Source organism: Corvus moneduloides, chromosome 2 (genome assembly GCF_009650955.1).
Source record: "Corvus moneduloides isolate bCorMon1 chromosome 2, bCorMon1.pri, whole genome shotgun sequence".
Classification (NCBI taxonomy): domain Eukaryota; kingdom Metazoa; phylum Chordata; class Aves; order Passeriformes; family Corvidae; genus Corvus; species Corvus moneduloides.
In genome coordinates, this window is record NC_045477.1 from 119,509,845 (window position 1) to 119,527,426 (window position 17,582).

Genomic DNA, 17,582 nt, shown 5'->3' on the forward strand with positions numbered 1-17,582 from the left:
AAGGGCCAGCCACATCAGATGGAGCTAAGGGTGCTGTAGGAGGACCTGAGGAGAGGGAGAGCTTCCAGCTCCACAGTAAACACGGCACTGTCTGAGGTTAAGTGTCTGCTGTGGCTGTTCTGTTCACCAGCACTGCTTAGGGCATGCTCCTTCTAAAAAAGCAGAATCATGTCAAAGAATTTTAGAGGTTGGGTTTTCTTAAGAGAGTAAAAAAGAAAAACAAACAAAAAAGGAATTATGCTAATACGTTACCTTTCAGAATACAATATTAAGGAGGACTTTTTGCTCTGTTTTTTTTTTTTTTTTTGGTTAAGGTAATGAAATCAGTAAGCCTACATTAATGTATTATATCCAGTGAATGATTACAGTTAGAAGCTGCAAACAGTTCAGAATTTCAATTTTCCGAGGCTTTTGCTCTCCAAAATTAGCTTCCAATTTATTTTGTCAGGTCATTCTTCTCTTTTCCTCTATCGCTCATTAGACTCAGAGAAACTGCTATGAAACTGAAAAAAAAAACCAAACAGGCATTTTTAACTCTTCTTCTCTACCTAGCCTCAGAAGTCCTACACTACAGGAAAAAAAAAAAAAAAAGCTTGTTTTGAAACTAAATCAACAGCTCTCCAACTGCAGTGAGACCAAAACAGTTTTATACATATGTACACAGCCAAGACATGCTAGGCAAACTCAAGAAGGCTTGAAGTGACTAATCTTTAAACCTTCCTCACCCTGTAGGTGAGTCACTGCCCATGTTTACTGTGCCATCTGGAAATAACAAAATTAATCAGGGGAATGAAGCCCACTCCTGATGTTCTTGAGCTTAGGCTAGGAGGCATCCCTAGCCTCATGAGCACTGCTATTTTTTTGGTAATCTCCCTTTTGCCAAAGACACCACAGTCCCTCTGTCCTTCAGCAGCAGGCAGAAACCCTTCAGGAGAAGTTCAGTCTCACTCCTTTATTTCTACCTCTATTTAAAGGTCTGCCTCACACCACAGATCTGAACTTCAAACTCAAATTTAAGTAAGATCCCAGCTTTCAAACTGCACTGGAGATGTGAAACCAAGTGCCAAAGCTGCTCCTTCAGTATTTAAGAAGGTGTTTTTTTGTTTTGTTTTTGAGAGAGACTATTTACAAGATCATGGGGAATGGCTTCAAGCTGACAGAGAGTAGGGTTAGGTGGGATATTAGGAAAAACTTCTTCCCTGTGAGGGTGGTGAGGCCCTGGCACAGGGTGCCCAGAGAAGTTTCGGATGGCCCATCCCTGGCAGTGTTCAAGGCCAGGCTGGATGGGGCTTGGAGCAACCTGGGATAGTGGAAGGTGTCCCTGCCCATGGCAGGGGGTGGGAATGGATGAGTTTTAAGTTCTCTTTCTACCCAGGCCATTCTATAATTCTGTGATTTGAAGGCAGCAAAAAACTTTGAGAAAAGGCTGTATTTCGGAGGCAAATAGAAAGAAAATGAAACTTGCACAGGACAGCACTGAGAAAAATCAGATTTTTCAGAAGGCTGCATGCCAGGTCTGATCTCTCACCTCTCCTCCCCCCATCACCTCGCTTTTGTAGTGACACGATTCTTTCCAGGCTTTTTTTCCCCCTCCTCTGTCAAGATGTTAGGTTTGGAGATGAGGTTTTGTTAGCAAAGGTTTTTGAAAGCCTGGAGAGCTGTGAGGAGGAGAGGTGAAAGCAGGACACTCCTGACTCATCAAGTCTTATCTGTTCTCCCCAGAACGAGCTCTTCCCAACAGCACTTCCATACCCACACTGTGGGGCACCACTCATTAGAGAGAACATTCTCCTAGCTGCACTTACTGCCTGCTTTCAGGAAGTCCTCCTTATGTTTTTTTAGTGCTTCTCTTCAAGGGCACTGAATGCTTAGAGACATTTTCCAGTCTGTTCCCCTAAACGCTGTAACAAACCCAAAGTGGATAAGCACAGGTTTCCCTGGGTCCCCTCTATCCACACACCACAACAGTGAAGCAGCCAACCTCCCCTAAACATGAAAGTCAATGGGTATGATTCCATGGGAACACCCACCTTGCTGCTTATGTGAAGTTCATGGCTCTGAAAGCAGCCTGTCCCTCCTGGAGGCCAGGAAAGAAAGTACAGACATGTTCACGCAGTGAGATCCCTGGATTAGCCGGGATAGTTGGGTATGGAGAGGTAAATAAAGAAGAACGCACCTTGGAAAACCAGCTGTGAACTCCCTGTACTTCAAGGCATGACCTCTGCTGTAAAAATGCCATGACTTGTTCTTCAGGACTGAACTGCAGCACTGCCAGATTTTATTTAACACGAGATCTGGGTTGTGTCAGCCTGAGGAGCTGAAAAGGCCGATCCCACCCTCTTAAATACCTTGAACCACCTCTTCCTCACCTGTCATAGCAGCTCCCACCTCTTTCCTCCCTTTCTGCCCAGAAACAGCCACCATCCCACACTTTCACACACCTACTGGGCTGGTAGGGTGGTAAAGGGACATGACTGGATCTGCCAGTGCAGGCGAGGGAGGGGAAGGAGGGAAAGATCAGGCTAAAACCCCCAAGTTCAGCTATGTCAGTCACAAGGACTGGAATTTGGTTATTCTGATTGTGTTTCCTGTTAAAAACGTTGTGCCACCCCTCTGGGGAAAAGGTGTAGGGCCAGGCAGCTTCCCACTGCTCCGTGCCATCTTCGGTGGCCACAGGAATGTGCACAGGCAGTCCTAGGTCTCAGAGCACAAACAAGGTGATGCAACTCCAGTGGTTTTATTTCCCCGGCAATTAATAAAGGGAATACAGCAGATGGAAGGCTTTTGCTCCCCATTGCACCTGACCTATTTAGGATACTGCCAAGCAGAATTTGATTGTCATCATGGGTGTTCCTTGCAATTATACAAGGGAGTTCAAAGGCACAAACAGAAAACAGCTTTATGCTCCATATTATCAGGAAGGACTATTTGATTGAGAAAAGAAAAAAAAAAAAAGGAAAGGAAAAAAAAAGCTGTTAAGCAATGTCATAATGATGTGTTCGATTAATTAAAAATAAGAATCATGTTTTATATTCATATTTGTTCTAACATTTTTACTTAAAAATTTGGCAGGACAATTTAAAAGGCAGTTTTGATTCTCACATGAAATAAGATATGCTTTTAAAAAAAAAACTCTCTTTTTTGAAAGCAGCACTGTTCCTCCCCCTGCTATTGGAGTCATTTATTTTGCTCTCTCCTTCTCAAACATTCATACTTTACTCTTTCCCCTGGCTAATACTGGAGAGGCAGCAGCTCTGGGAAATGAACCAGCTTCGCCCGTGGCTCATACATCATTACAATTGTTAACCAAGTTCCACTATAAAAATCTTGATTACACAGGAGAACACAGAGGCATGCAGGAACACAGCTTCATTTCCAGATACCAGATTGAGTTTGTAGGGCAGGAAGTTAAAAGACTTTGTTATGCTCTGGGGTTGGTAAAGCCTGCCAGGACACACCATAACAGCACACGCCAGACTACAGCTTCCTGCAACCCATTCCTCCACACAGCAACCTGCAGGCAGGACTGAGCTACCTTCTACCCTGGCCAGGGGTTACCTCCTGCTGTGAGATGGTGGATGTGTGATGGGAGCTGGAATTGGATGATCCTGAAGGTCCTTTTCAACCCAAACCATTCTATCCATACCACTGGAGCTGATGGTGCTCAGGGCATTGGAATCGTGGAATTTCGCCCACTGGCAACAGCAAATGTTGTTGTGCACACCTGCCACAGAGAAAAGCTCCCAAACCTGGATTAAAAGCTGCAGGTAGTACCACTGGCATCTGGTCACTTGCCAGTGACCAAAAGTCATTCAAGGTTAACCTGAAGGCTCAGCAGAGTGCAAGTGAAAGTTAATTTTAGCTGGAACATGTAGCACACACCAGCGTTCATAACCACAGCTCCTGAGCAATTTTGGGAATTTTCCCCATCCCCAACATTATTTATCACAGCAGTTCAAATGCAAAAAATCTGGCACTTTGGATCAAGTGAAATGTTTGTGTTATTCCCTGAAGGACTTTGCTTCTGAGAAGTAATGAGAAGATTACTCTCTGAGAGTTAAACTGAAGCACTGTGACTGCATCAGATGTTATATTGCTCCAGCAGCTCCCAGACTTTTGGGAAGTGTGACCACCTTTGAACTCCTCTGTCTTATTCGCAACCCGAGAGTCACTGAGAAGAAAAATGAATGAATTAAATAAAAATATCTTTAGTCACAGAAAAGGTAGGATTGATGAATCATTCTCTGACACGCCTCACACCTCACTCTTTCCTGTAGCAGACATCTAGCAGGCAGCACAGCAAACAAAAGCACAGCCTTTCCAAACCATGCTTAAGCAGCACAGTAATACTGCCCTGAAGAGCTTCCAAGTTGGTGTAGTGTGCTCTGGCTTGAATCAGAGAATCATGGAATGGTTTGGGTTGGGAGGGACCTTAAAGATCATCTCGTTCCAGCCCCCTTGCCGTGGGCAGGGAACCTTCCACTAGAGCAGGTTGCTAAAAGCCCCATCCAACCTGGCCTTGAAAAGATGCCACAACTGTTAATTCCTTGTACTGCAAACACTGACAGTCAGGGTTTCTGTATCAGCACGTATCATAACGGAATTTTGGAAGTAAAGTTTCCATTTACATAGGAAAAAAAATGTGAGGGAAAAAACCTCCCTCGAGATTTCACAAAGTCACAATTTTGAAAATAGATCCAAATCCCACAGTCGAAATGAGACACCCCAGTATTTTATTGTCTGTGTCAAAACTATTGCTGCCAATGGCATTCTTCAAATTCTTTTCTTCCCAAACAGCACAATAAAATTTTCAAGTTGGCATATGCAGGACCCAAAGCAGGTAAGCCTTTTCTTCCTGTAGAAGCCCCAAATCCTGATTTTCTCTGGTGTGAAGCTTCTTATGGCAGCAAAGTAGGAAACAGAAAGAGCCTGGGTGGTGAGAAAATGCTCACATCTGACCTTGACCTGAGCCTGAGCACCAGGTGGGCTCCAAGGTGCTCTTCTGAGAGCCACTCTCACAGGCAGATCCACTCACAAATACGAAAGAATTATCTGAGAGATGGCTGCCAAAAGTATCCAGTTATTTTTCCCCTGTCAAATGGCAGGAGCTGGCCTTTAATCCTTCCCTCAAGTGGAAAGGTGACTCTCAGTTCTTGAGTTGTCAAGTCTTTTTCTTTGAAGAAAAAATGCCAGTTTTGGAGTTTTGGATCCCTAAGGATGGATTCTTCTCTGTATTTAGGGGGGAGGAGCTTACCAAGTGTTACTGCAGCATTAATACCTTTCCTCTTTTAAAATACGACCAGCCTAGGATGTGAGACCAGCATTTTCCCTGAAAGCATGCAATGTAGCTCAACAGCAGTTTTTGCTAGTAAATAGGTATAAAAATAAGCCAACCACAAAGCTAAATAAAATCAACTAATTTTAGTACTTGCAAACTGAGCAGAGAGGACAAAATCTACAAGTAATTTGTTTTTCACAATATCAAATTATTAGTAAGCAGCGGTGAGGGAAAAAAGGGATTGCAGAGTGCAATTACTGTCTTAACAGATTCCCTTCAAAAGGGCCTAATTATGACACATTAATTAATTCAGTGAATTGTAATTTTCACTCGAATAAGATTTTTTTCCCCCATCTAGCTTGTTTTATTCAAGTTCCCTCCCCATGATACCCCACAGGTTTTATCTGTTTGAGAAGGACTCTTAAAAAAAAAAACCAAAATGAAAGTCTAAAACATTTGTCCCCTGCTGCCCTCCCCAAAAAATACCCTTAGACATAAAAAGGCAGCGAGACCAGTAGGAAAGACAGGCAAAATGAAGAATGAGGGAAGAACTCTGAGGGAGGAGAGAGAACAGGGGAAAAAAGGTGCTATTTTATCAGCCTTTGGCAAAAGAGGAAGCAAACATTGATTCTGGCCCCGAGGCTTTCTGAAGGCTCCAGGGCTGACTTTGCTACGTGGCTGCTCTTGGACGTGCACGGCCAAAAGTCCATTGGACAGCCACGCCTGGAGCAAGGCTGCTGAACAGGCTGGGCATGTGGGCAGCAGCAGCTGCCATGGCCAAACCTTCATCCTAACAGGGAGAAGTTTGTAGAGTTCCTTGGTGAGGCTCTCAGGTGATCCCAGGCTGCTGCATCTTTCACTGTGCAGAGCACGCAGGAGCTACTGCAGCAAAACCAAAATCATGGGGTTGGTGCAGACTCGAGCTCCCTCAGGTGCTGCCAGTGGTAGAGGAGCTCCCTGAGTGTTGCAAGTCAAGGGAAAAGCATAGAGGATTGCTCATGCTGAGGTCCTGGTCTCAACTAGGCTGTTACTAGCCCGAGTGAGCTGGGTCCTGCCAGCCCAGTTCCTTAATGCCACGATCCAGTCACACGGCGGGCTGTGATGGAGGCACGTGCAGAAAGGAAAATAAGATCTATCAAGTTGTGGGCTACTTTAAGTGCTTTGAAAAGCACTGAGCTAATGGATACAAATTCAGGTGTAAAAGTGACCTTGGAACAAGCTCTGTGTTTGCTTCATGAGCTGGATCTGCAGAGCAAACCCAGGCTGGGAAGCACCAAGACATAGGACAGGTCCATCAATGGCAGGAAAAAAACACTTCCTTTTTTAAGGCAGCTTGAGCCTTACTTTTTTACTGCCTCCTTTACTTTGAAGATTTGATCTCAAGCCTTAATCTATGCTGAAATAGAAGCAACAAGTTCCTTCACTTATTTACACAAGTTGTTTGTATGATTAAAACTGTATTTTACAGCCAGTAGGAAAAGGGAGAGAGGTCTGTCCATCTCGTACTGGAGAGGCACACGTGCAAGCCATTGTACCAGCTTCCTTCTTCAAACAGAGCTGTACTTGACAATGACCAGACAACATTTCAGGTCAGACTCGTCTCACTTACACTGAGTGAGAAAATTTCAAAGATATGTGGAGGCAATGTAATAGCTAATGTGTCCTCACATACTCAAAGTCGTAACTGCTCTTCAAGAAAATGAAGACTCCTGAAAGGTGTAGTAGCTTTTAAATCTCTCTTGGCAGATGCTGTCCCTAGAGCTCACAGTCCTCTAGTTGGGGGGGGGGAGAAGAAGGAGAAAAACAAAACAAAACCCAAAAACAACGAGAAAGATTTCTTCCTTAATAATTCAAATGAACCAAACACATGGAAATTCCACATGGGCTTTCTTTCGTCCACTGGTTCATTTTCATCTCATTTCTACTCCAAATCTCAACTAATTTACACCTTAATCAGGCAAAACAGTTATTTGCTCACCCTCTACTTTCCTCTTTCCAGATTTAACTGATGCTTTTTCCTTGATAGAGAATGAAATGCAAAGAGTGTAAAAAATGTGAGCCTGACACTTATTCCCACCACCCCTGCTCCTCACAACAGCTCTTCTGCACCAACCCACCAGGATCTGAATTCAGGATTGCCATGACCAGAGACCCTGGATAATAAAGCTTCCACTAATCCTCTGAAGAGGAGAAAGCACCTTTAAAGGAGCAGTTAGTGGGGCTCTAATCCCTAACTCTGGGAGAAGAGCACATCCTGAGGAATGACCACGGTGAGCATCTTCCATTTACTGTAACTAGCACTCGTATTTTGGGTTATTCCATAGTACAGGCTCTACTCCCTCCATGCAGTCCCTTTTGCCAGGGCTAATTTTGAATGGAAGGAGGTGCTGGAATGCTCATTTGTAAAGGCAGGGATTTTTCTGTCAACCCAAACCTGGTATGTTTGTTTGCTTTGTCTTGGGTCAAAAATACAACACAGCCCACTAGGCCGCAGCTGTTCACTGAATTAGTCCTGAATTACAACTGCCAGGTCTTTGTCCTTTTTATTTTGCAGGTATCCAACAGCAACAACCACCAAAATCTACTCATCTCATCATTTAACAACAGGCATATTTTGCATTTCAGTAGTGTTTCTGTGAGACAGATCTGGAGGGATTTTGATCCTGCCACCTCAAAACACTCCAGTGCACCACAGAACTCGTCTTTGCTTCTCAACTCTTTGTTTTTTCAGCTTTCATTAAGAAATCATAAATAAACACAAAAGACTCTAGTAATCACTGAACAAAATAAAATTAAAAAGACAGAAAGAAGGAGAGATTTGAGATGGAACCTGCCTTCTAATATTTGAACCAAGAAAGATCACATTTTAAAACTGCTATCTAGAAAGACAGTGCGCCCCTTTTCAACAAAATTAAGAAAGTGGAGCTGAGGTGTTGGGAAGAGCACACCAGAAATCAGATTACAAGAGCAGCTGAATCTTTCCTCACATCTTCATTCCCTCCAACACTCAGGGAGTGAGAGCCACCAGCAATTAAGGAATAATGGCTGCAAGTTCAGAACTTGTTAATGTGTGTGTACATCACCTTCAGAACACGAAGCCATAAATTCTGAGTCCGTGACACACTAGAGGTATTTAATACATATCCTTCTTTATCATTCCGTTCTTTAATAGCTGGAAGAAATAGAAGGGAAAATAACCTCCCACCAATTATGTGGGAACTGAAGTTTGTGTTTTGCAGCGGAGGCCGTTAGACCCAACATCCACGCTGACCTTAAAACTTGGGAGCAAGTTTATAGAAGGGGTTTTTGCTCACCCCATGCACAGAACAAACTGCCATTAGGATAAACAGCAGATAGAAAAGCCTCTTCATGCACAGAATGAAAAACTGACACTGAAAGAAAGAAGCGGTGGCATTCAGAATACAAGTTGGATCCTTCTGTCGTTAATCAGACCCGGAGCTCTCAGGGGCCACACACCCAGCCACTCTTTCACAGAGAAGTTGCAGGAGTAACATTTACCTGTACTCAATAAAAACACAGCTCAGAAATGCAGTGGGACCAGCAGGACTACCACCACCTCATACAAGAGACAAGATGAGGCAGTGGTAGTGTCCCTGCAAACATTTAATGCAGTCCAGATGGACTTCAAGAAAGCTGTGAAAAGCATGAGTTTTTTTAAGAGTGACTATTCTTTTGGTCAAAAGCTTGTAGGAGAAACAAAATTAATATGAAGAGAACTGCAGCGAAGATAGCAAAAACCCCTAAATGATCTTTGATTCAATTTCTCACAGTGCCTATAATCTCAGGGTAGGCAAAATAATAAAAGATAGAGCAAAGGAATTCTATCGGATTATTTAAAGAAATAACTAAGAACACTGCATACAATTCATATTGGGCTCTTGCCACCTCTTATTTAAATCTGGAATTGGAAGAAGTGCACCTGTACAGACAGATATAAAGCACATCATCCATCAGAAGTAGGACACATAACACATCCATGAAGTAAGGGACAAATACACCACACCCTTCAATTCAATAGACTGTTTTCACCTTTCACATAATCTTAAGTAGGTCTACATGTGAATGAGTAAGAATTAATGGGAGTAATAACATTTGACACCGACCTGGTAGCTGGGCTGGAGATCTGATAGGATTAGGAAGGATACTGTATCATAAAACTGGAAATGATCAGAAACACTTTGGCTGCAAACACTTTGCAAAACTGGATTGACTGCACTGAAGTTTCCTGTCTTGGAAATAAAATAAATTTTGACTTCACACAGCTGCTCTATTTTTGTACCGTCAGAACAAGTGTTTCAGAACTGCCATTGTGAATCGCAGTTCTGTGCTGTGTTTATCTGCTATATGACAAATCAGAATTGGAATGAAAGCCAAAAAGTATGCCTTAAATGACCTGAAAAACGAAATTCTGTCATCGTAGCTTCCTTCCAAGAACAGAAATTAAAAAAGGAAAAATTCTAAAAATGCAGCTGAGCAGTAAAGCAAGCCCTGCAGTGCTGAAGCCTTTCACAAATGTTCATTCCCCATTCTGGCACAGCAGCTTCCAACACTTGACGCACACGCTCCCGAAGTCACCGGGCACCAACACTGATGTGACCACGACATCAAACCTGGTGCCTCTTCTCACAGCCTGCTACTTGGTCATGGTCCCCCACTGCCCTGTGTGCATTTCCCCATCCCCTCTCTCTCCCATCCAGAGCAGCAGCCGTGCCATCCACCTTTCAGTACAGAAGCGCAGCCGCGCTGCTCCTCCGCTCTTCCTTGCCAGCATCCTCCTTCCTCCTTGGCAAAATGTCAGGGCAGTGTTCCTGCTCTCTGGGCTGGCAGTCCTGGGGCAGGCCTGGCTGAGGCAGGGAGCTGGGAAGTCCCAAGCTGGAGGGGTGCAAGAGCAAAGGAAGGTGTCCAAGCATCACTTAACAGCGCAGCTTCTGACGTGAAGCGAAGTCAGTTTGGGAGGAGCATTTAAATCAGGAAAAGATTTTCCTTTTCTACATGATCATGCACAGCCCACTCCCAGCTCCAGCAACGACTTGCCCAAGGAGCTTAACACAATCCAACGCTTGGCACTATCCAGACACTTGCTTTTAGTAGCAGCATGTGAAGCATTCCAGCACCAACAGTAGCAGCTTTGTAGCTTTATACTACTCATTGCAAAGCAGAAAAACAGCAAGTACATTTGTGATCTTTAAGTCTTCTGGTTTTAGCCAGGGAACGAGAGAACAAATTCATCCTCATCAAAAGTAGCGAATAAATTCTAACTGCTCCACTGAGTCATTACACACCAAGATCTGATTTGGGAAATAGAAGCATTTATAACCTTACTTACAACCTCAGTGGGTCTACTTGTAAATAAAGCCTCACATGTGTCAAACCAGTGGTGGTCTTTAAAATAATTAACTTTGCAAGAAGTCTGAACTAGTTCCAAATAGTAAAAGCTTTGCAGCCAGATTCAAAGTATGTTTTTTTCATGTGGAAAAAATAAAAATCAGAGACAAGTTCAGCTGAAACCTTACATCACCCATCATACAAGTGATACGAGCTGTTAAGCATAAGTGAAGCCTCTGGGTGTACTGAGGGCAGCACATTTCTCCCTCTTAGACCTCCAGTCATATCATTAAAGGCCTGTCACATTTTTCCTTCTCCACTTCTTCCAATTTCAGAATCCCCCAAGACATGTAAGGAGATAATATGCTTGATAGCCACTTTTTCTACCTGAAATTTTTTTTTTTTTCATTTAACACATGCTGAATTGGGTGATTAGTCCAATCAAATCTGGTGCCTCGATTCTGGCAGAAGCCAATATTGAATGTTTGAATGTTCCCTGGAGTTATGAAGCACACACCATGCCACACTAACAGAACTACTCAAATATGCATCACTCAACATGGAGGAAAATTTATTTCATGGCCTCTGTGGCTACTGGGCCACACCTTGATATGTCAGACCTAGTTAGATTTTTTTTTAAACCCTATTTATTGATTATAAAACAATGCCAGCCTTTCTCAATGCATGCATTGATCCTAGTGTGATACCTTTTGATTAGAGAGATGATGTGGTCAATCCTCATACATTCGAGGGTCAAAAAAAAGAAAGAGCTCACAGACGTCCAAAAAATGCAATGACGGCTGAACACTCTCTATTGGCTGCACATTTTGGCATTCATTGGCTTTTTATTACGTAGGGGAGTTAAGCAGAAGAATAAAGAATTTTTTTTTCCCTGTCTACACTGGGAACATAAGGACCCAAACTCCTGAAGCAAACAAAAAGTTCTGAAGGAAAGCCCCGAGGGCTCTCAGGAAATTAATCCCAACTCAGCTGACTAGTCATCCCCACCAGCAGCCCAGCACCGCTCCGCCTGGGATCTCATGACACGGATGGAAGAGCAACTACACGGCAAAAAAAAAAAAACAACAAACCCTGAAACAAACTTCAGCCACTCTGCTGGAGGCAGAGAGGGAAGATTCAAGGCAACACGCTCTATTTGAAAACAATATTCAGAACACACACATTCTTTGCCCTGTTAATGAGCAACACATGGATTCCCGACAGAAGGGGCTGGTTGTGCCCAGCCATCACTTAGTTTAGCAGGAAGATGCCGAGTGATTCTCCCGGGAGCACCGGGAAGATCTTCCAAAGCATCCAATCACGATGCAGAGCAGCTTAAAAAAGCAAAGAATAATAAAAAAAGCACCCTCTGTCTCTAGAACACGGTCAGTTCGACTGGCAGAACAACTCGCTTCGGATCCAAACGCCGTGACACAGCCTAAAAAAAAGCCTGGGGACCAGATCCGCAGATTTCCAGAGCAGTGCCCGGGCAGGGGCAGGACAGGGCAGCCGGGGGCTGCTTCTCTGCTTTCTTCCCTCCCTGCCGGCCGGCGGAAAGTCGCTGCCGCCGCCGCCGCTCCCCCGCGCCGGGCACCGGCCCCGTCTCCCGGGAAGGGGGAGAAAGGGGAAGGAGGAGGCGCCAGCGCCGAGCACGGCGACAAAGTTGCGTTGGAACCGGGGGAGCCCGGCAGAGTCGCTCCCACCCAGGACAAGTTTGGCCCTCTCCTTCCTTCCCTTCCCCTCCTCTCCCCTCCCCGCGCCCCCAGCCCGCAGCCCCCGGCCCGCTCCTACCGCCTGCGGCGGGGTCCCGATCAGCATCTCCAGGTAGTAGCCGCGGCCGGAGTCGCCCTGAAGGTTCTCCACCATGGCTAAAAAGTTGAGGGTGCCGCCGGGATCCGAGGCCAAGGCCAAGCCGTCCGCAGCCCCGGGGGCATCCTGCTGCCGGCTGCCGCTCGCCGGCCGCAGCACCACCGGGGCGGGCGGCGAGCCGGCGGGGGCGGCGGGGTGGGACACGCGGAGCGGGAGGGAGAAGAGCGCCCGGCAGAGCCCCGCGGTGCCGGCCAGGAGGAGCAGCAACCCGGGAGCCGCCAGCGGCGTCCCCATCCCGGCGGCAGCGCGGGGCCGGGAATCGCTTCCCAAGTGCGGCGGCTCCGGCCGGAGGCAGCGGCCGCCTGGCTGCCAGACTGGAGCAGCCGAGGGGGGAGGAGGAGGAGGAGGAGGAGGAGGAGGAGGAAGAAGGGAGCGGCTTACCCACGCCCCGACTCCATCTCCCCCTCCCCCGAAGCGAGCTCCTCCTCGCGTTTCTCCCGCACGGCCCCCGGAGCTCCGAGCGCTCCGGTTGCCCGGGGGCCGTGCGGGAAAGTTGCTCCGACCCAGCGCCCACGGGAGAAACTTCCCGGCTCGGCTCAGCCCTGCCCGCAGCCCCGCTATCGGAGCGTGACGGCACGGTGGGGAGAAAAGTTTCCGAAAGCCTTAAAGGGAGAGCGGCGGAGCGGGGATGTGGTGGCGGGGGTGACCGGGGCTCCAGGCTCCTGCAGCCTCCGTGGGGAGTCGCTGCCATCACTTCCCCGCGGCAGCGGAGGCTGTGGTCGGGCAGGAGGAGGTGGAGGTGGGAATTCGGGGTCACTCGGGGATGCGGGAGCATGTCCCCGTGTGCCAGTTCACACGGTGGCGGCTGGTGTGAGGAGCGGGCGTGTGTGTGTGCGCGTGTGGAAATTCATCTGCTGCACCGGCAGGAGCGAGGCACGCAAGGCGTCTCCTTGAGAGAGCATGCGAGGCTTTAAATGTCTTCATCATGCACGGAATTAATAACGGCAGTCAAGTGTGGCCTTTTGAAAGATGGGAACACTTAGGATGGAATTAGTCTCGACATCTCTGGACTAATGACAGTGCCTGATGGATCGTTGGATGGAGCAGATAGTCCAAAAGCCTTGAAATGTAACACTGGGCAAGTCTAAGCAGAGTCACTCTGTGGTTGTTTCTGGCTCTTCCCCCAAGTCCTGGCTAGTAGATAAAAGTTGAAAATTATCCAGCTTAAGTCATGTGTTCTCTCGGTGTCCCCTGATCAATTTGCTGTCCTAGGCAACCACCTGGTCTCTCCCTGTGTGTGAATCTGTGCCAAACTGCGTGGACTAAGATCCCTCCCCTGCCAGAGTAAACTGAAAGAGCTCCCTCCTTCCCTTCCTTGAGCTGGAGTAATCATCCGCAAGATTTCCAGGTGCTTCACAGGTATTAAATGAAGTTTCCCTAAGAGGTAGACAGTAGTGGTGTTCGTTCCTGGGAAGGCTGAGCAGCCTGTTTGGGGGAAGGATACTCGAGTGACGCTGTTAATCGTAGCCATTTGTCAGAGTTGCTTGAAGATGGTAATTCTTACAAGGAAAGTGGGAGCCCACCTTCCCTTGCTGAAGGAAAATAGGTGTTTTCACATTTTTTCACTGATGTTTTCATTACTCTGGCTCTGCCACCTCAGATCTGGAGCCCTTGTGGTCACTTTGTAGGGCCTCCCTTGGGTCATTTCAGTGCTTCTGGTGCAGCTGGATGCTTTTCCTCCTGCATCTATGGCAGGAGGGGGATGCAGACCCTGTCCTGGCCGGTGGAGCTCTCTGAAAGAAGGACAGTGCTGCAAGGGATGTGGGAAAACCTGCAAGGACCTTGGCCTGGCTGGGGATGGAGGAGAGGATGTAAATGAAGCTTCCTCTCAGGAGGTTGTTGTGCTTGTGGGAAACCACACACCTCGCTAAGAGGTGAAATTGTGCAAAGTTCCCCTGCTGCACAAAGCTCTCTATTTGCCTGACAAGTAGGAATGTGAAATATCACAGCCCTGGTCTGTCTAGTCTCACCTGCTCCAGACAGAGGGAAAATGCTGCTGTGGGCTGATGGTAGCTGAACACCTGAGGGAGTGGCAGCCAGGCTCACACAAAGAGGTTATCTCCGGGGTGCTACAGTAATGGCTTTTCCTAACGTAGCTGGGATAGTGACAGGTTACATTGTGGGGTCTGTCTAGTCGCAGATGAAGCTGAAGGGGAATTAAAATGCTTGGGGCTCTTCATGGGTGAGCTGAAAACTGGAGAAATGCCCCCGCCCCTTTGGAAAAGGGAATGTGAAAAGTAATCAGGAGTATAATTGAACACCCCCTCAGAGTGGTAGGGATGTATTTAGAACAGTCAGCAGCTATGTGCATTTTGTTTTAATTCTTTTACAGTACAGTAAGTCTTCCCCCTTGCCGCTGTTGCTAAGATACGTTACCACACTCCTGGCTAAAGCAATTCCAGTCCAAGGAGTGTATAGTTTTCAGAGCATAGAAGATATAGCATAGCCTTTAAGTGTTTAAGAGAAAACTTGTCCTTTTTTTCATGCTGTTTGGTAAAAGTTCTTCTCATCCTGTATTCCACAGCCCTGGATCGGTCTCGTAGTAAATACACATCAGGCAGCTGCTGCACAGGAGATGCTGTGTGTGAAACCTTCTGTGAACCATCCCAGCAGGGCCTGTTGTGGGGTTTCTGCCTTGCCTCCTCTGTTCCTTTTATTTATTTAAGCATCTGATAAGGATTAGGCTGTGCCACGTACAGGTGAGAAGTTCCAGTGCATTTCTGAATGCTGGCAGGAATGGGCCTTAGAAGAGCAATGTGAACAGCTGCTCAAGAAAGGAGATATAAAAAAAAGTCCTCCCAGAGAGCCAAATGTAACTACATCCAAGATGTTCCTTGGAGAGGAAGTCATCTGTATGCAATGAATGCCACAGTCAACATGCACATTTGGTTTTTTATGTATCACATACAGAAAATAAATGAAATGTCAGAAGTAGGCACAAGTTTACGTGTCTATATGCTTTGTATTCTACAATATTTGGTGAATCTTGTTTTTCTCTATTTTTGTGATTCCAAATATGTGTTCTTTGAGTAAATAACAATAAAAATAATTTAAAATATCAGCCTCTGTGAAAAGGTGTTTTTTTTTTTTTTAAAGTCAACTGTCCACATATAAATTTTCAGGTAAATCTTGACTTTAATCCAACTCTGCATTAATTTTATTCATTGGTACCATGGTGCTTTAAACCGTGAGGCACTTGACAGTGAATTAACATCTGTCTCTATAACACGATCTTCCACCAATATTTACAGGATACAGAGCATCATAAAAATGCAACTGCTCTGTGCTGTGGGCAAGGTGTCTGAACTCAGTCAGAGGGGACAGCTGCTCTGTGGAGATGTTAGATCAGGCCTGCTGAGAAAACAAGCAGGAACAGAGAAGGCATCTGAAGATGCAGAGGAAGTGCTGGAGCTGATCTGAGCAGAGGAACTGTGTGTGGCTAAAAAGGGATCCTCTCCTTCCCAAAGAGGAAGCTATTAGGGGACTGCTCAGATCGAAGCGCCTTCTGCTGAGCTTCTGAAGGAGTCAGACTGACCTGTGCTATCGTTACACAATGATAAGGGCAGACGGACACAAAGACCTCTGTCCTAAAATTGCTTTGTCTACTTTCTGTGTTCTTGCTCTTAGCATAATCAATACTTTGGTTTTAAGAAGAGTGATTGTTCCTTGCTGCTAATTCCGCACTGTTCTGGAAGGAAGCCCAGCTGGACCTGCAGTGTGCAAAGGGTTAATTCACAGACTTCAGCAGCCCTGGGAGAGGGGAGGTTTTGTTCTTCCTGAACCTTACTGGGAAAAGGTCTTCTCTGTCTGTAGTTGTCTTGCAATCAGCTTTTTCATATTTTGGGCCTAATCCAGTGCAGTACTGCTTGTATGAGACAGAAGTGCAAACAATCAAGTGGCAGCAGAGGCCACAAGGTCTGGCTCTGTTTTGTGTCTGCCAAGGTTTGGCTCTGTCGTCAAAGGCCCCGAATAAAACAGCCGCCCCATGGGATGAGAAATGTGCCACCCAGGAAAGCTGTTCCAGTCGTATTCCTGGGGCTCTAAAATGTCCCCTGTGCCAAAGGGAGGGCAGGGACACTTCTGGACTTTTATAAGGATGGAGTCTGTGCCCTGTGTGTAGAGCTCATGCAGAATGAATCTTGTGGCTGAAGACTCTGTGCTTGGGGATGTAGGTGCAAATCCTTATCACCATCCATCTCTTTATTTTGGGTAGAGGATCTGTGGGTGGGGGTGCCTTCTCTGGTCACTGTCTGTGCAATGAGTTGTCTGAATGATGATATCACCCTCTGGCTGCAGGTGAACACGTAAGGTGGTGTAGAGCCAAGGTGAGCAGAGGGATGGAGCTGCTCTCCTGTGAGGAAAGGCTGAGAGAATTGGGATTGCTCAGCCTGGAGAAGAGAAGCTTCAGGGTGACCTCACTGTGGCCTTCCAAGAAAGATGGGGAGAGGCTTTCTACAAGGGCATGCAGTGACAGGACAAGAGGGGATGGCTTCAAACTGACAGAGAATAGGTTTAAATTAGATGTTAGGAAGGAGCTCTTTTGTGAGGGTAGTGAGGCACTGGAAAAGGTTGCCTGGAGGAGCTGTGGTGGCCCCATCCCTGGAAGTGTCCAAGGCCAAGTTGGATGGGGCTTGGAGCAACCTGAGACAGTGGAAGGTGTCCCTGCCCATGGCAGGGGGGATGGAATGATCTTTAAGTTTCCATCCAACCTAAACCATTCCATGGTTTTATGATCCTTTTTTCTCTAACAGAGTGGTGCGTGACCAACCAAAGGGCAGAGATGCAAAATACACCTTGTTTTGTGCTTGTCCCAGTGCTAAAGCAGAGGGGCTGTGCAGAAGCCATGGTCCCTCTTTGTGGAAAGGAGTAGGAACCAAGGAAGGGGAGGCAGAAACAGCTGCAGGTCCAAGTGGCTCCAAGCAGGGCTTGCTCAGGCCCCACAGTCTCAAAGGGCAGCAGAGAGCTGAGGTTAAGGGAAGGGTCATGAACACCCTGGTGCTACAGCACCATCAATATATTTGGTATTATGTTTGTTCTGATGGTTTATCACCTTCTGTTTGAGTGTTTCTGGTCTGGTGTAACTCGCTGC

General features: G+C 46.4%; 1 protein-coding gene and 1 long non-coding RNA gene across 4 annotated transcripts in view; one reads left to right on the top strand and one right to left on the bottom strand.

The window, feature by feature from the left end:
- The window catches only part of BACE2 (beta-secretase 2), a 54,544-nt gene extending 41,652 nt beyond the window's left edge, over positions 1-12,892 (bottom strand). The window contains exon 1 of one of the 2 annotated variants that reach the window (XM_032101082.1): positions 12,416-12,892. In XM_032101082.1, the coding sequence (XP_031956973.1) occupies positions 12,416-12,727 (312 nt within the window). In that variant the 5' untranslated portion in view covers positions 12,728-12,892. Of the gene's footprint in view, positions 1-2,176; positions 2,255-12,415 lie in introns of those variants that run through there. The other variant, XM_032101081.1, reaches the window with a different exon arrangement.
- On the top strand, positions 12,208-15,554 carry LOC116440377. Of its 2 annotated transcripts, none has more exons than XR_004238572.1 (3): positions 12,208-12,448; positions 13,360-13,852; positions 15,018-15,554. It is a non-coding gene; the product is annotated as an uncharacterized LOC116440377 (long non-coding RNA). The 2 variants fall into 2 exon arrangements; XR_004238571.1 differs by lacking the exon at positions 12,208-12,448 and adding an exon at positions 12,932-13,071.
- The last annotated feature ends 2,028 nt before the right edge of the window (positions 15,555-17,582 follow it).